General features: G+C 44.6%; 1 protein-coding gene across 15 annotated transcripts in view; it reads right to left on the bottom strand.

Moving 5' to 3' along the window:
* CACNA1G (calcium voltage-gated channel subunit alpha1 G) overlaps window positions 1-18,185 on the bottom strand; it is a 140,791-nt gene that overhangs the window by 19,715 nt on the left and 102,891 nt on the right. For 5 of the 15 annotated variants that reach the window (XM_062623522.1, XM_062623525.1, XM_062623528.1 and 2 more), the window contains 10 exons: window positions 15,264-15,389; window positions 14,568-14,657; window positions 13,781-13,994; window positions 11,313-11,363; window positions 5,537-5,688; window positions 3,038-3,147; window positions 1,883-2,016; window positions 655-725; window positions 292-370; window positions 90-211 (listed from right to left, as the gene is read on the bottom strand). In XM_062623522.1, the coding sequence (XP_062479506.1) occupies window positions 90-211; window positions 292-370; window positions 655-725; window positions 1,883-2,016; window positions 3,038-3,147; window positions 5,537-5,688; window positions 11,313-11,363; window positions 13,781-13,994; window positions 14,568-14,657; window positions 15,264-15,389 (1,149 nt within the window). The remainder of the gene's footprint in view (window positions 1-89; window positions 212-291; window positions 371-654; window positions 726-1,882; window positions 2,017-3,037; window positions 3,148-5,536; window positions 5,689-11,312; window positions 11,364-13,780; window positions 13,995-14,567; window positions 14,658-15,263; window positions 15,390-18,185) is intronic. The other 10 variants (XM_062623523.1, XM_062623526.1, XM_062623533.1 and 7 more) reach the window with 3 other exon arrangements.

Genomic DNA, 18,185 nt, shown 5'->3' with positions numbered 1-18,185 from the left:
TGGTTGGATATCGGTACCAGTCTGGAGCGGAGTGGTCAACTTCTAATGAAGCAGTTATAGGCAATATTCCTTTTCCTTGGGTGTCTTACCTTCATTATCCCATTCCAGTTGTCTCCGGTGGATACTCGGAAGAGGGTCAGAAAAGCCATCCCAAAGTTCCTGAACGTAGCGTGCCGTCCCAGCCCCTCGCAGGGATGCGTGTCATCACACTCTGTGGGACCAAGCACAGCCATGAGACCCCCCCCATTCACACACCTCACCCACCCCTTCCACTGACACGGGAAAACTCACCAAGGTCTCCAAACAACTCCACTCCAAGAGCTGCAAATATGAAAAACAACAACATGAAGAGAAGACCCAGATTCCCCACCTGGAAAGAGAAAAAGAAATGGGGGGGGGGGGAACACAAAAGAAAAAAAAAAGAACATTCATTGATTTTTTGTTCCAGACCTGTTTCCTGCTGCATTCTTTAATCCAAAACTTAAATTGCTTCAGGGGAAAAATGACCTCAATGTGAGGATTGTATCTCAGATTGTGCTTCGGAAGGGAAATGTGACTCTCTAATGACAGTAAAGACAAAATGATTAGCATTCCTCTGCAATAGGAAATTAGCTCTGGCCAGAGGAGATGTGGTTTGATATGGCAGTGGGTTACCTGCGGCAGCGCTTGCATCACGGTGTCCAGCAGGGCTCTCATCCCTACAGCCATCTTCAGCAGCTTCAGCACTGCGGAAAACACGTTGGGAATATGGTAACGGAATATGGTTAGCACAAAGGCACAAACTCAGTCCCTCTCCCAGGAGCCACAGATTATAGGAAGAGAAATGTGAAATCATGTCAACTGTTCTCCATTAGCTGCTATCGTCCTTGGCCTTTTTACATCGCTCCTGGTTGCTTGGATACTATCAAAACCCCATGAATAGCAGCATCACCTAGCCTGAGATGTGAAGAAAGCATTATCGTTCTCCCTGGCTTTTCCCTTCCCCACGTTATCAGTGTTGGACCCATCTTCTTCCTCCGATTATTATGAGCAGTTACTTTCCCAGCCCTGGGACTACTTTCCCACTTCCATAGGTTACCCATTTTCATACATGATTCACTGATTTACACATCTCTTCCAGAAGGTTGCCTTTCCAATTGGAAACCATGTGTATTTTTAATTCTGAAAGGGATGAAATGCACTGAAAACCACTCTTTTCCCCCACTTTGAGAAACAGCAGCATTTCATTTCTCCTCCAGTTCTTTTGCTTAGATGAGGGCTGCAATCAGAGCAATTATGCCTTACAGCACAACACTGCCTTTCAGGAGGGCCTGAGAGTACTTTATTAGGGGCCTGAGCACTCACATTTTACATCTTCAGCATTTGGCCCATCCTGTTCTGAAAACTCAGGCCCTGCAGAAGCTGGCTTCCCCACCCAGGTACGTGTTGTTACAAGTCTGAGGGGACAGATGGATGCAGAGTGATGAGGAATGCTTTGTCACCAAGTGGTGAGACGTAAAGTCCCACAGGAAATTAAATTTATTAGATGCTTGTCTTTTAAAGCCAACGTACTTGAGCTTGTGTTCTCTAATCCCCATTAGAGGCGGCTTTGATTTGACTGGCATATTTTTTTCCAGGTTCATCTCTGGGAATTACAGCCATAGCTATTTCTCTTGTATTTCTAAGCTCTCAGCCTTCAGGTCCTCTTAAGATAGAAACACATGGTCAGTTGGCTCAGTTTTTTGGCTCCTCTCAAGTATTTTCCCCCATTGTTTTATTTGTTTATGGCCTGTTGATACCAGTGCTATGCACATTGCGATGGGGATGTGCCCCAGAACCGTTTCCCAGTGCTTGACTCTCCCTCCACCTCAAACAGAAGTCAGTTCTGCTTTATTTGTCTCACCTCGAGCAATCCTGAGAACCCTCATGATTCGGATAATAGTAGGGTTAATTGGTAGAGAAGCGTTCACCTCAATCTCTTCCAAAGTGATGCCCATGATAGACAGCAGCACAATTGCCAGATCTAATTGGTTCCATCTGGAGACAACACAAAATGAAGTTAAACATCTACCAAGAAGCTGGCAAAGGGGGGGTAGCTTGTTTCACACAAATTCCAGTCATTTCTATGGTTCTAGCACTCAAATGATCTGCAGCATTTTTCTGAGGGTATTATACAAATGCAGTTATGTTATGAAATCATTATAACTAATGCATCTTGTTAGAGAATCAGCCAATTCCAGAGATATTCTTGATTGAGGGGAAGCAGAAACAAAAGGTTGGCAGTTTCCTACCCTGAGGCTGCAGACATCGGGGGAGATGCTGCGGTATCTCTCTGGCCACTTCTAGACATGACACTCATGGACCTCAGCCCTAGAAAGAACCAGCTCCTCCATGTCCAGCCCATGCAACAAAAATCATGCTGGGAGAAGGAAAGACCCTGAGGATTTGAGCCAGAGCAGAGAGAGGCATATTCCCAACATGGACACCCAAAATGTGGGGAGAGGGGTGGAACCATGCCCTCTCTGCTGAAGGGCTCATGTCAAGTCCTGCTCAGTGCCAGCTCTTTTGGTATTAGCATTGAAGGAGGAAAAATTGGGAGGAGAAAGATTCACCAAGGACATAAAATCTGTCTTTGTGAGGTAAGAGAGTGAACATTTAGAAGTGATTTCATCTGCTGCTTCACATCTGCCTCTGCACAAACCAGGACCAGCTTCTCTCTCTTGGCATACATGTTGTCACTTCACAAGGTCATCTTGATTATATGGACGTGCAACTGGTGTGAGAAGAGAACCAGCCACTTGGTGTGATTCTCACTCTATTTTGTCCACTCCTAAGGGCCAAAGTGGTGCAATTACACTTCTTGGCATGCCCGATCCTTTCTCCAACTCACATCTCAAGCCTCCACCTACGCAGGTTTCAGCCAGTCACACCACAAAGCATTCACATGTGTCAGTGACAGCACCAGGAAAAGCATCAGTGTCCAGGACACCGAATCTGGGCAGCTGTCTCCAGAAACCTGCTGTTGCTTCCCCCACGAAGAAGACAGAGCTTTTGTTACCTGTCTTGGAAGAAGCGACGAAACCCAAAGGCAATGAGCTTGAAAACAGACTCCAGGACAAAGATAACGGTGAAGATGTAATTGCAAATCTTCAGGGCTTCATCAAGAACCTGGGATGTGGACACAGGACCTGGGTTAGACACTAACATCTGCTGCCTGCAAACCTGCCCTGCTTTCACCAGTTACTCATTTCCAAATGACAGATAAAAGGCTCCAACTGTGGTCTCTCTCCAAAGATACATGTCCCAGGGAAAAGCCCCAGGGCTTCAGGGAGCGCACGAGCTGCATTTCTGCTTGGCCCCAGCCCAGCTGATATCATTCACAGGAGAGGCTGACACAAACCCATGGCATTACTCAAACCCCAGGGCAATAACTCAGCCCCAGCCAGAGTCACCCGGGCAAGTGGTAAGAGCTGCTGCATTTGCAGGTGTCAGCAGCTCAAAACACCCTCGTGCTTTCAGAAGAGAGCTGAATTTCATCCCACTTGCTTATTTGTGCACTGCAGCAAGAGCTACGGGCTGGCTGTGTCCGTGAAAGCGCTGGCCAAATGGCTTCATTGTGATAGTCTGTCATTCCCTCCTCACCTTCAGCTTTGGCAAGGAGCAGGAGAGATGGATGGCATGCCAGCAGGAGTTTTGCCTTGGGTTTTCCTCTTCCTTCTGCAGAGGTCACAGCCTGGCCATTAACTACAGGTGCCTCCTGGCTGGGACAACTCTTGCACAGTCAGACATTAAGCCACATCAGTGGTGATTTCATCCCTAAAGTCCTGCTCATGAAGGAGCACTGTGATAGCAGCATCCTGAGTGGCCTCATAAATAATATCTCACTGCTGACAAACGGGATGGTAATAACTGTGGCCAGGGCATTGTTAGGGAATTGGGAAGTGGCAATAGGGTGCTCTTGGACCAAATCCAAGACTTGCTGATCCCCGAGCACCAGATACCAGAGTAGAAAGGGTTTAAGCCACTCACTTTGCCTTCATGCTACAGTTCAGCTTCAAGCGTCCAGGGACAAAACCCACTTCACCTGCCTGAGAATTACAAGCCCATGCACCAAGGAAGCCATGGCTCTGAATGAGCTTCCCTGTCATACTGCAGGGACCTGGGCTCTGCCAGCAAATTCATTTGGCAAAGCAGATTTTGCCCAGTAGCAACTTTGCTCAAACCACCTCCAACACAGACTGCAGCCCCTCTTCCCTATGGGCATCATTTCCACCTGGGATCTCATCCACAGGGCACCCCAGGGTATCCCACCACCATCCCCTTTCAGCACCAATATGCCAAGCAATCATTAGCTTGGATATAAAGCTCCCTGGTACATTTAAGCCATTTAAGTATCTGCAGGATCCCAGCCACCAGTCACCCAGACCAGAGCAACTTCAGGGCTCTGATTCAGCAAGACTCTCAAGCACGTGCATGGCTCTAACCATGCTGTCGACTGAGCATAGCCCAAGCTTGGAGTTATTACCCAGATGCTGCATACCAGAGGCTTAGAGACAAAGTGTTATTTTCCTAAAGAAAATTAAAAACAAAAGCCTGCCCAGCATTTTTATAATACAAGAGAAAACGTAGCTGCAAAACGACTGCGGTGAGACGCCCGCCCTAGAGCGGTTCCAGGACAGGCTCCTTGGCCAACAACCTTTTTCATCACCAAATGACTGAATCATGCAATGAGCCTTCCAGTATTTAAAGGTGACCTGAACAGAGGAAATAAATTGGGCTTGTGCCCTTTCACTTTTTGGCTTCTTTACGATAGGCTGCAGGATATTTTTCCCCTCGTTTACCCGTCTTACTTGTTTTTTACATTAAGTATTCAAGTCCTGTCTAGTCTTAAAGAATATTTCCTCCTATTGTGTGTTACAGTTATTCATGCTGAAAGTGACTAATAAAGTACAAGTTATATGGCAAAGGCAGCTATTTCCATTTCATTCTTATGCACAAGAGACTTGACATACCAGGACAGACTGTTTTTATTTTCAGAGTATGACAAAGGCCCAGGAACACAGTGCACTAATATGTTAAACTGGTTTTTAAAGACCACCATGGAATTCAGTGCCTGTGAAAACCAGGCTCTATGGGACATTGGGGATTTAGAAGAAACTTTGCAAAAAGAAACATTTAACAAATTGTTCTATTATTTTTCCTTTTTCTCCTTTTTTATTTTTTTATTTTTTTGCTGGAAAACTTAAATCAAATGAAAGAGTTCTATCAGCATCATGTTAAGCAAACCAATCGTGCTCCCATCCTCATTTTCAAAGCAGTCTATTTGCATTTAACTAGAAGGGAGAGGTGAAATGGGATCCAGGTAATGAAAGCCATGGTTTGAGCTGGAAGCCAGCTGCTGCATGGATATCCTCCATGGGACAAAGGGATAGGGTCAAGCATGGTGAATGGGGACCCAAAGTCTAACAGCAAAACTGGCCTTAGCTCTGCCCATCAGCATATCCCACCATGGCTGGCCATGTCCCTCCTGACCTTCTCCCCATCTCTGTGACATTACCTTTGGTTGCTGGTAGTGCTCCATGGCCATGGTGATCACATTGAGGCCAATCACTCCGGTGATGAACAAGTCCAGGTAATGGCTGGTGCACATCTGGTGGATCAGGAGACGGAAGCGGGAGTAATCCGAATAGTAGGGCTTACACTGTGCTTCTGCAGCAGGGAGGAGGAGAGCGGAGAGGCACGTCAAGTCATTTCTCTGCGTCTTTCTGGAGTCAATGCCCCCTCACTTTCCAACTCCAAGGATGATAAATTCTAGGCTGATTACAGCAACATGCTGTCTTTTTCATTTCCTTTTTTCTTGCTGGCATGTTACCATTTTTAATACACAGCAGGGCTCCCGTCATCTTACATCCATTAAACATCTTCAGTGGGACATGCGCTATACTCAGCCTTACGGCATCAGGGATGAGGTGAGCTGGGACTGTTGTGCTGCTGAAGAATGTTTTCCCTGTAGGGAAATTTAAACTAAACTAACAATTTTTGTTTCTGCTGATCTTAAATGTGCCCAATCTATCCGAAAAGCCCAATTAATGGTGGGGACAGATTTCGCTAACGATGGCTAAAAATATAGGCCATTGAGTTAGCGGTGGTCTTTGAAAGAGACGTAATTCAGGCATATTATGTTCTTTGCAATAAACTGGAGAGAGAACAAAATTCAGCACTGTCAGAGCCCTGAAAAATGGTCCATAAAAATACCAAGGAAAACTGATCAGTCAGCCTTAGCGATTAGAAAATAATGATCCTCCATTTAGACAAGATTATCAAAGTGCAGATTTCACTGTTCAACTCATTCCCATGTTCGGCTGCCTCAGGGATGACACATGCTCTTTAGACCCCAAATGTTCCTAGAGATAAACTCATTTACTCACCTAATCTCTAATGAGGAAATGCCAAGGCTGAGTATATAATTCAGTACAATTTTCAAGGCGGCATTATAATGCAGATTGAAGTGGAAAGGACTGTCTTGAATATGTCAGGGTATAATATTACTCTCATAATTAGATGATCAACTGGTTATGAAAATTACCGAGCTGTAAGAATTACATGGCTTGATATTTAGTGCTGCTGAGCAAATGTACAGTTTGATACATGATTCTGAGCAAAAAAGTTGGGCAGAATGAAGCCAGGAAGCAGAGGTTTGGGTTGCCCTCAGGGAAAACTAATTTTAGAAGGTTAAATTTTGCCTGGAAATAGAATTCTTTGTCAGTAGCCAATGACATTGCAATGAAACCCATAGGTTTAATGGTTTCATGTGCTCCCTGCTTCATAACGGGATCCTAAAAACCAGAGTTTGGTTCCTCCATAAAGACAGACCTTTCCCTTGCAGCCCAGAGAGACAAATCATTCAGCAGTTTTATTCTGTAGGGATTTGGAACACCCAAACTTCTGCCTCAGTGTCGTCAAATGAAAGGCAAAATTAATATTCACTTCCTGATCTGCAGTGTGCTTCAGGTGATCTGTACATGACTGCTAATGCACAATATTGATGAAAAGGTCTATAAAACGGATTTTTGTGTGAATCTATTAAGTGCTTACAAAAAGGCCGGCTGGTAACTGCTGACTCACTCCTAAGCCTTTGTCGGGTATCTCAGAATCTGCATAAATCTCCATAAAGTCAAGATATCTCGATCACATTATGCTGAATTATAAGTAGCAAATTAACTAAAATGTTTGAATACAATTAGGTTAGGAATAGGACCTATTTTTATGAACCAACTTATCATCTCGGAAAGAAACACCATTGTAATTGGATCACTCACTTCTGCATTTATGTATAATTCACATTCAAAGAAAAATGTCAATGTTTCTGCCTTTTCTTGCAATGGATTTACTTATGAATAATTACACAGGAATTCTAATTTTTTCTTAGCTTTGATTGGCAGGTAATTCCAAATCCTACAGAACAGCACCGACTCTGTTAGAAAAGAGAGAGGATTTAGAGAGAGGTTATAAAATGTCTCCTGTGCAGGGCTCCTGCACCTGGATTAGCCAGTGCATGACCCCATAAGCAGGGTTGCTAATTGCTCATAGAGCTGCAAAGGCTTCTCCCCCTCTCCCAGAGCTCCCTTTCAACCTTTCCCAGCACATTCCCCCAGGTTTCCACAGCCAAACATCTCTGGATGCTGCTCTTGCAGATGCCTTTGCAGCCTTGGAAAATTACCATTAGTAAATGTTTCAGCCTTCCCCATTATCTTTGTTGAGAGGGGATTTGTCAACCCTGCTTATGAATCCTGCCACCACTCACTACATCCATCTCCGCATGCCAGCCATGCATATTAGTGCAATAGAGATACTACCACGAGATGAACCACACGCAAGCTCACATGCTGTCCAAGGACTATCAATAAATACCTACTGTGTCTAGGTGGGCAGGGAACTTTCTGAACAGATAAATCATTTTCTTGCTATTGTATGAATTCCATGTATTTAACCCAATCAGTTTTGCAGACAATTTGGGTATTGCTCATGTAGAATGACCCAGGTACAAATCCCATGCCCCTTATCACACAGTATCATTTCTAATTAATGCAGTAAAGATCTAAACAATACCAACATCTTGGGAAATACAGACATCTGTTAAACTCCAGGTGGTGAACTCCACAACTAACACAACACCACATTACTGTACTGTTACAATACACTGTGTCAAGAACAACAAGAGCTCTGGGTTAGTCTTGGTTATTACTGGAAAGGTTAACTTGGCTTCCCGGCACACATGGCGTTAAAGAAAAGAGGAGAGCAAACGAACAAAGAAGAATTGGCAGAATGAGAGTATGAGGAGATGGGGAAATACAGCAAAAGCCCACTACGAGACATTAGGCTGGTAAACAGGGTGTAAATCAAGCTGCTTCACCATGGCTGGAGGCCAGGAGAGAGGAGAAGTGGCTCAAATCTAGATACCATTGCAGAGGAGAAGATCAGCTCAGACAGCGGATCCTGAGCAATCTCCTAACCCCGGTAGGAAGGAGATTTTGCAGCTCAACTCAAGCTCACATTCTACACTCCTCTTGGCATCATCCTGCAGGATAACTTATCCCCCTTTTCCAGGGCTGAGAGGCAGAGCACAGCAGCCCCAGCCTGTGTCGTGGGGTGCCCAAACTCATCGCCATCCTCTCCTGCCCATTTGGAAAGGCAATGACACTGCTGTTGCACGATAAACATTTCCCATTCCTCATCCCACTCTAACTTCTCCCAGGCCAGGTGCCTTTTGGGTTTAGTGATCACAGCCCAGGTTTGGGGCATTTAACCCCATGCTGCTCTTCTTCTGACAGCTCCAGGATGTGACCTGTGAAGTGGCACCAGTGACCAGCAAAGCAGCACTAAAGGCATCCTTTTTGCCCTGTTGCGCCACAGTCAGAGGGTCTCAGGGCTTGGCCTGTCTCAGCCATCACCATGGGACATGGGGCTGAGGCCACTTTCTTCCCATTAACTGTATTTTCTTAGGGGGAACCAGGCTGGGCGTGCGGCTCCAAAATATCTCTGAATAGCAGCAGCCTCTGAATATAGCCCTGTCAAGAGGAAATTGCCACTTTCCCCGAGGTGGCTTTCAACTGGAGGTGTGTGGGCACAGGAAATTGGAATTCACGAGAGTGGGACAATTCCATTACTGTCTCCTCCAGTTCCTTCTTTCTCCTATAACAAGGAAATTAACTACTTTTCAGGTCTGAGTGTATCTGGAGGACAGCAGCAAACCAGTGAGCAATGAGTCCGTGATGCAGCTGGATTTACAAACTGTATCAAGAATATTATAAGGTTAAGAAGTAGTTTGTACTGAAGGAACTTTTTGTTTTAAACACAGCGTTTGGCTTGGCTTTTATTGTACTGAATGGATTTACTGAAAAATAACAATAAAATAAAATCAAAATGGAAAATGATAAATTATTTCCACTGAGAAGATTCCAGTTGTGATAGAATGTAGACTTTGGGGGGGGGGGGGGGAGGAAAAAATGAAATTATAATATCTCTCTAAGCACCAGGCAGCAGCACACACGCACACACACGCAATACTCCATCTCATCTTCACAGAAAGAGAAAAGAAGCCCTCTGTAAGTGCAGAGATGTGTGAAAGCTTTGGGGTCACAACTTCAGATTTCTCACTGAACCACAGGAGGTTCATCTACAGCACCCGGGACTGATTCCTTAATATCCCCAACAGTGAGGTTCTGAAGTAAAACCTTTCTGTTCCCTCATGCTGGTGCCTGAAGAGCAGTGTGGCACATTCACTACCACTGGATCCAAAGAAAAGGCAACAAAAGGGAACACAAAGCACAGACCTGATAATTGACCAGGTTTTAAAAGCAAACTCAAGTGTTTCTGGGCCTGCGCAAGAGAATGAAGGAGTTTGGAATGAGTTCAGTGCCTTAAAAATAAGGCAGCCTTGATGTGGCTCTGTAGGACCAGGAAAGGAGCCACAACCAAATAAATAGAAGAACAAATAAACAGACCCCAAACCCAGCGACAGCACATCCCCTCCTGCTGCCCTGTTTTGCAGGAGAGTACAGGAAGCCTACCAAGAACAGCAAGATTGAAAGCAGAGAGATAAAAATACCAGGAATGGCAGTGGGAAGGAGATTCAGGATATATTAAAGCATGTTGTGATAAAGTTTAACCAGGCCTTAGAAAGACAAGGCAGGAACCTCAGTCTCCCTGAGTTACCCTCTTAAGTGAAGGCCAATAGCCCTCACCTTTGTATTGAATCAAACTCCCTGCAATATGTGAGAGACGGATGGAGCCCCGCTCCCATCTCAAGCAGTGGGAGCTTGTTCACAGGTGAGAGTTTTAATAGCACAATTTTCCTAGCGTATTATTTTTGTCGAAAATTACAGCCATATTTGTTTCTGTGTTGGCACCTCTTTAATTATTCAGGCTAATATTCATAAGTTATGAATTAAACAAAATGCTTGCCAGATCAAACCTTCTCCTAGACATAAAAAGAGCAAAGGGGCAGATTTGTAGCCCTGAGCATCGTCCTGGCGAGGAGGGATGGGAAAGCATGACATGAGTAAGCAGTGGGTCGGGGTAACCAGGTCAAGCCCCCAGCTGTGTTTAGCCCAGCTGGTCCATCCCCACCAAGATGTGGAAAGGCTTTGAGGTGGCATCTTTATCTCTTTTAATTCACAAGATACCTCGTGGATCAAACGACTTCCAATCAATACAAAGAATTTACAAGCTGGGCAGCACAAGGGCTGAACCCCAACCCATGCTGAGGGCTGGTGTGGGGTTGAAGCTCTTCACTACGCTGAGTTTTACCCTGCTGACAATACTGTGCCTCCCTGAAGCGAAGCAGTGAGGAAGGGCTGGAGAATAATGGAATAACTTTCCTAAGCGAGACTGCCTGCCTTCCAGAGACAATCCTGCCAGTTATTCAGAGACTCCTAAGTTGGTGGTTGGGAAGCTAAACAATAAAGGGCCCATTTCACAGTCCAGTCATTATTCTCTAAGAAAAAAAAACAAAACCAACGAAAAAAAAGAGAACAAAAATAAAGCCATGAAAAGTCCAAGAGTGACTTAATGAAAACCAGAAAAAAACAACAAAAAAAATCATACTGAAGAACATAACATGATCAAGGGGTAAATTAAGGGTTTGCAAGTGTCAGTGCTGAGCCAGGTCTGCGGACCCGCAGCTCAGAATGATATGCGTGTGCCATGAAGTAAGCAAACGAGCTTTGCACCACACACACGGTTTAGTGGGATGCCTCACAGCAGCGGTGGCCAGCCGTTAGTGACACAGCACTGCCATTCAAGTGGGACGAGACGTGCCGACTTCCCAGTACCTTGCACTGCACTGGCTGAGCTCTCCATTAATACATCATCCAGCATTAGATCTAAAAGAACGAAACGGCGTTAATCACCCGGCAGGACACACGGCAAGACTTCCCTTCCCCTGCAGAGGTCTCAGGCTCTCCATTGCCTCTAATGGGAACGGTTCTCTGCAGGATCCTCTCATGGTGCCTTATGGAGGGTGGGCTCAGGTACACGGGCTCATTGTGGAAAAGGGCTCTTGTGCTCCTCCCACATACACAGGTGGAAGCCCAAGAGATACCTCAGAACCCCATCACTTAATGGTGATGAAGAAGACACCTCTGAAGGACAGACTTGATACACATCCTCCTGGGCCAGCACCTTACAGCAACCACTCCTGCATCTGCCTACATCCTGTGATCTGGGATTTCACAGGCTTTTCTGGTTTCCAACTGTTCAAATGCACTTGAAGTGTCTACAAGCAAAAATGGCTGTGCAACCAATTAGATGTCTATGTCTGACATTGATAGGTTGGTTTGGGCATCTGGGGACACTCAGGAAGCTCAGTTAAAGGAACTGCCATGGAGTTGCTGGCATAATCAAAGCCCTAGTTTTGGTATCATCTGCCAGTTCCCACCATGCAGAATAGAGCTAAGCAATGACATCTGTTGCCTCCGAGGGCAAAGCTGGACACGGTCAATTAAAACCAATGTTTCACTGAACACGAATTGGGAGAACTGTTTTGAAGTGATTTGGAGGGCTTCATACTTTGCTCTTGAAAGGTTTTTATGGCAATTGAATACTCAGCAATATTTGATCCTCAGTAAAATAGCTGTTTATTGCCTCTTTAATTAGACATTTCATAGGACTGAATGAATAACTACATCTCCAAGGATGGTTTGTGATTCCTTCCCGCTGGGAAATTGCCCCGGCTTACGTCTTTTCTTCATCTAGCTCCTCTAGCATTATAAATAAGGTCATTAATAATAACTAAACATCTATTTCTCTTCTACAGAAATGCCTGCTTTCCAAAATGGCAACTTTAAATAGGGATCTTTCTCTCCAGCTTTTAACAACATTTTCTAACTCATCAGCCTGCAACTGTGTTTGGGAGCTTGGATTGACTGAAAGAGCTTTCTAGGCATTTTTCTGATATGAAAAACAGCAACAAAAAACTCTTTCCATCTGTATCCCGCTTAACTGAGAACAGTCTAATGTGTCCTCCACTGCCCGTGAGGGAAGCCTCCATCTTTCCACTGACCATCAGGGAAGCCAGGCTCTTGGCATAAACTGAAGTTTGCTGTCCAGAGGCTGGTGTGATACATCCTATTGGTTACAAAACCTGTGAAGCCCATGGGACTCAAAGAGGTGACCACAGGGAAGTGCTAAACTGAGAGAGGCTGAGACACCACTGTAGTACGTGGTTGCATGGTTAAGCCTGTCATAGCTATTTAAATACCTTTGAGACTATTAAAAACAATACATCAGACTCAATATTACCAGCTTTCGGAACAAGCGCCTGATCAGACAGCCTCTTAAACAGTACTGAAGTCTGTCAAAGATAGAAAAGAGATGTGAAAGGGGACACAGAGAGAGCAGCAGACGGACTGACCAGGGAGGGAAAGTGTGAGGCCATGGACACAAAGGGAAATGGAGAAAGTTCCGTCGGAAGACAGCATGCGAGAAGAAGAGGACCTGCGACCTGTGGCCTCTGGCTGACTTATTTAACCAACAATAAAATAACAAAAAGACTAAGAGACAAGTGTTGGATTGGAGACTCTTGGCAGAGCGGAGGTCTAGCCTCCTTTCACCTGTAAAGCCATTTCTAGGCAGGGCTGCCAGCTTGCACATCCCTTTTGGAGTTAAGTTCAATTTGCATCAGTGCTATTTTGTCTAGTTAGTTACTCTCCTCAACAGCTTTTTTTTTTCTGATCTGTATTTCTCAAGCAAATGCATTGATATGTTTCTCTAAGGAGTTTTTAAGCATTACTAGAATGAGACGGATCCATTATTTTATTACACTCTTGAATAGCAGTGGTGCTACAGCGCCAATAAATAAACCTTCTTGATAAATGGGACAGGTAACATCACTGTGGCATTACAAGGCTGTAATAAACTAAATAGTGAATCCAGTTATCAAGCAACAGTGCTCATGACTCAGAAGATTTATGATGCCATCCGGCACTGCTGATCTTTGCAATTGTCACTATTTGTGTAACACTGAGCTCTGCTATCCAAGAAGCTCCAGGTCTGATTACTATTATATTTTAATTTAAATAACCTCCAATGGAAAGGTCATTGCAAATCATGCAGCCATTAAAAAGGCCTCCATGGCTCCTTGCTCAGCCTAAAACGATGCTATTTCCTTCATGCAAATTTTATAGCTGGACATGCTTTTTGGGAGAGGAATGATCACCAGACGCGAGGCAGGGAGGGGAGGGAGAAGGGGATTGTGTGGAAGGTCAAGCAGGACTCAGAAAGATGTGGAAAGACTACCGACCAGCCATCTGTTTCTCCTTACTCCTTCTCTTTTTCTCCAGCCGGCGAAGCCTCTTCTCCTCCCGCCTCTTGGCTTCTTCCTCCTCCTGATGCTGCCGACACTTGTGGAAGTTCTCCACCACTACCCCCACAAACATGTTGAGGACAAAGAAGGCCACGATCAGCAGGAAGGAGATGAAGTAAAGGAGCATCCATGGATTGTAGTTCATGACTGGCTGCAAAGTGGAGGAAGGCAAATGTCAAGTGAACCTCAAAAAACCAAGAAGGGAGCAAACTGATGCTGCTGCCCATGCAAAAGCTGTGGGTGCCCCTTTCAGGCAGCTCAGTGTGCTCTGCACTTCACAGAAATTAAAGCTCTCTAAGATATTTTAAATGAATGTTCGCAAAACACAAAGAACTTTTGAAAAGAACCACCTCTGTTCTGCCAACAGCAGGACAGCTCTGCAGTTATTGTAAATCCCTCACTGAAAACCTGTACCTACACAAAGCACTTTTCTCCTGAAATGCCCAAATTGCTTAAAAAGTCAAACCATTCTTTGATAGGTGCAGTTCTCCTAATGCTCGTTACATCAGTCGTGTTGCAAAATCCATATGAAAAAGGCTAGGTCCAAACCCCAACTTCTCACTGGACTCCTTGTCATACCTGAAGAGTTGAGTTAAATGCCTCCCTCGATCCTAACCCCATAACCCCATTTGACTGTGAAGCCAATAGTGCTTTGCAAAACAGGAGCCAGAATGTGCAACCTTTGACAACTCATTTCTCACAGAGCTTTTGCTAGAACACATACCTGCTGGTCAACTCCCACCGCATCTAAGCCATCGTACATGATATCCACCCACCCGTCCTTGGAGGCCAGAACAAAGAGAGACATCAGGGCCTAGAAATGCATGGGAAAAAGTTAGATATAGTTGCACTAAAGTTCTTTTAGTATAGTATTTTACTCCTCTTTGCCCTTTCCTGTCTGAGGATTATCATTACCTGCCTGATAACGGGGCACTTTGATGCCCAAGGTTTCTCATGGCAGCATGAACCTGTCAATACCCCTGGTTCAGCAATGAACACTAATTCGGAAACCACAAAGCAGAAGACAAAAGCAGTTTCATTTCTACCCTCCAGGTCTTCACTGCTCCCCACTAATTAGTCCTTACCACGCTACTAAAATAAGGCTGTGTTGCAGAGAAGGTTGAAATTGTCCGGCTCTATTAGACAAGCCCTTCTGCAAGATATATTTAGTTTGTTATGTAGCAGTGAAGCAATTAAGTACTCCACAAAGCCACATGTGCTTGTTCTGTTCCGAAAAGAAGTGTATGCCTGCCTGGAAACACTACCTTTGGGATTTACAGAGACAGAATGCTGTGTATGTGAACTGAATCTTTACTGCAACTGGTAGTGCCCTGTAAGAAAATCCCATGGGATAATAACGCACAGGTTTTAAATCAAGGAGGTAAAGGAGCAAAGAAGCAGATTACCATTCTATTAATACCTGGCCGAGATTATCAAAATTATACTTGTGCCGGACCCATTTGTAGCTTGCTTCTGTACAATCCGATTTATTTGTGATGTTTCTGGTGTCCTCCCCCTGGCAGACAAAAAACTTGCCTTTGAAAAGCTGCAAAATACGCAAAGAAGAGGAGAACTGTAAAGATTCAGCCTGCAGATGATGGGCATTTCTCCCTGGGTATTCTGCACTTCCCACGCTGACCAGAGGAGTTAAAGGAAATGGCCTCATTCGTGCAGGTTATTAAGTGTGAGCAGCCTGTATAATACACACCTAATGAACAAATGCATGATTTCACATCGTTTAGGACACTCACCTCGTGTATTAGGTTGTCTGGTTCACTGATCTGAGAGTGCCCTAAAGGCCTTTGCTTCTGGGTCGGCAGCAGAAGTGTAGCTCCAGCTAATAGCCCAGACCAGCTAATGGTTTCTTACCACTTGTGGAATGACTCCAGGGGCTCTCAGCCCAGTTAATGGTGCTGGTTTTAAGAGTCACCGACAAATTAAGTGTAACAGGGGCCCTCTGTTAGCAAAGGAAAGGTGGCACTGATGAGCACAGCAATGGACTAAGCTCTGCTCTTAGGGGTCACAAGGGAACATGCCAAAGAGGAGCCAAGCTGCTGCAAGTGATGGGCTGTTGCTGAATCAAGACTACTGTCAGTACAGCTCTGGTCCCTGATCCTGAACACAGTTCTCCAGCCGTCATTAGGCTCTGAAGTCTGTGCAGGGGTCTCTAAAAATATTCCCTGGGGTGAGCTTAAGGAGCCAAGACCAAATAGTGCTGGCTACATGACCCTGAGCTTGTTTCCTTTGGTTTAAGCCAAAGGAAATGCAACTCCTGGGGAGTCAGCTCATGATTTACACCTGCACAAGCAACATGAGCCTCCTGATTCTAGACCTGCTGCTTCCTCAACACAGAACAGACTGGTAGGGAATGATTACTGCTTCAGACACGGTGATTGATGCTAGCAGGATGGATGGTATCAAAGCCCAGGAGACAACCTACAAATCTGGTTTTATTTGCTGACAGAAGCTATTGACATTGCTGGTTTTGGGGGAAATGGCAGCCTGCTCTCCAGGCTCCTTAAAACACCACCTGGGTATACAGAGAAAAGACACTGACAGATTTTGATCTGTTGTTTTAAACAAATATCAGTAGAAATAATAGTGAACAAGATAAACCCACACATTACTCCATGGGTTTCCTTCAGCAATCAACAGCAGAAGGATGTTCTCTAGGCATGCAAAATTAATCACCACTCAATGCAGCCATAAAACCTCTGGATGCAAAAAGAGAAGTATTCCCTGATCTTTCCATGGAGAAACACTATCTGTGGGTACGGCAGACTGGGGAGATATAGCCTTCACAGAGTAAAGCTTTAATTAAGCAGGAAGGTAAATAACTGGTTTTAATATATTGACTATAAATATAACTTCTCCAGGAGCTGGCCTGTAATGCCACTCAGATGGGAGCAGTAACACAGCTACTAATGGGGTCTGGAAATGCAAAGCTCTGTTTGCAAAAATGCTGATCCCCATCAGTGCTTCAGGTTTCAGCACTTCTGAGAGAGCCAGTGTTTCCCACTGTACTTGTTTTGCGTATTTCTTCTGTGTTACTAATGACTATTCATGCGTGGGCAAGCTCTACGCCAAAATCAGTCTTGCTAAGAGGAAATACCATTAGAAATGTGGACAGCTGAATTTTAATAGCATTTAAACCCTCTGGTTTAATCCCCGGTTTATATTTACGTGGGAAAACCAACTGTAACTTGGAGAGATCATCTTTTTATAGCAAATAGCTATGGCCCTAATCTTACACCTAATTAGACATGAATATTAACGGAGAACTTTGCATCCAGAATACAGGATCAGTCTTGCTTGTATCTACCACTTAAGCACATCAGCAGTCATGACAATTTAACCTAAGACTGCAAGTCACCAGGGAGAAAGCAATCGCAATTAGCAGGGAGGGAACTCAAAGAGCATGCTGCAACTTTTGTTGCTGGGCATAAATTTTCCTGTGTCTGGGTTTTATACTGTTTTACGGGATATGCTTTGTTTTATTAATCTGTTTAGTATAATGGATGGATGTTGTTGTACTCGAATGCAAAGCCAATCTAGCCACTGAGGTGGTTATGCATGGCACGTTCTCTGTTTATTTTCAATGCTGTATTTATTATTTAAAGAGTATATTAGTATAAAATATTACATAAGACACCTTTCTAAACCAAAGACAAACAGCTGCTTTCCAAAGCTGGCTGTGACAGATCAGATAAACTTCAGAAAGAAATAAGTGTTATGTCTGAATATTTATATGAGACAATCTCTTCAGGTGATGAGAAACCAATTGCATTGGAAACTCTGCCACTTTTCCCCTGGGTGCCTGCACTTCTGGGACTGAGGATATTGCCAGCAGAGCTGGCAGGAAGCAGACTCAGAAATCTCTATTTCTGCAAGCTTTCAGTTGTACAAGCTGTCAGAATCTGAATGAATTTCTAGTTCAAGGTCTCTCTGGAGTTTACAAGCCAACAATTTCAGCTTTGAGAGTTTCTATTTCCCCATTGGCTTATACCTAGAAGAAGGGAGGGGAGACGTCCCTATGTTATCTTGCAGACAGAACAGGAATGGGATTTAACAGCTTCCCTAAGTGGAGCTTTTCTGGTGGTACACATCATGCATCAGGCCTGACCCTTCTGTGGTGTGGCTGGGCCAAGAAAGTGGACAAATATCTTGAACCACATCCTATTGCACGCAAAGCAGAAGTTCTTGAGGTGGGGAAAGGATGAAGAAAGCCCGTTCTGTGCTTTAAGGGGGTCATCACGTTGGCTTTTGTAATCACTGCATGCAACAGGGAAGCCTCAAGAAAGTTCCAACACATCAAGCGACACAAAGCCAAGACTTGGAAGTC

Source organism: Pezoporus occidentalis, unplaced genomic scaffold (genome assembly GCF_034315485.1).
Source record: "Pezoporus occidentalis ecotype Australia unplaced genomic scaffold, CSIRO_AGI_Poc_V1 ctg254, whole genome shotgun sequence".
Taxonomy (NCBI): Eukaryota; Metazoa; Chordata; class Aves; order Psittaciformes; family Psittacidae; genus Pezoporus; species Pezoporus occidentalis.
Note: the sequence above shows the minus strand (reverse complement) of the source record. Positions and strands in the feature narration are given on the sequence as shown.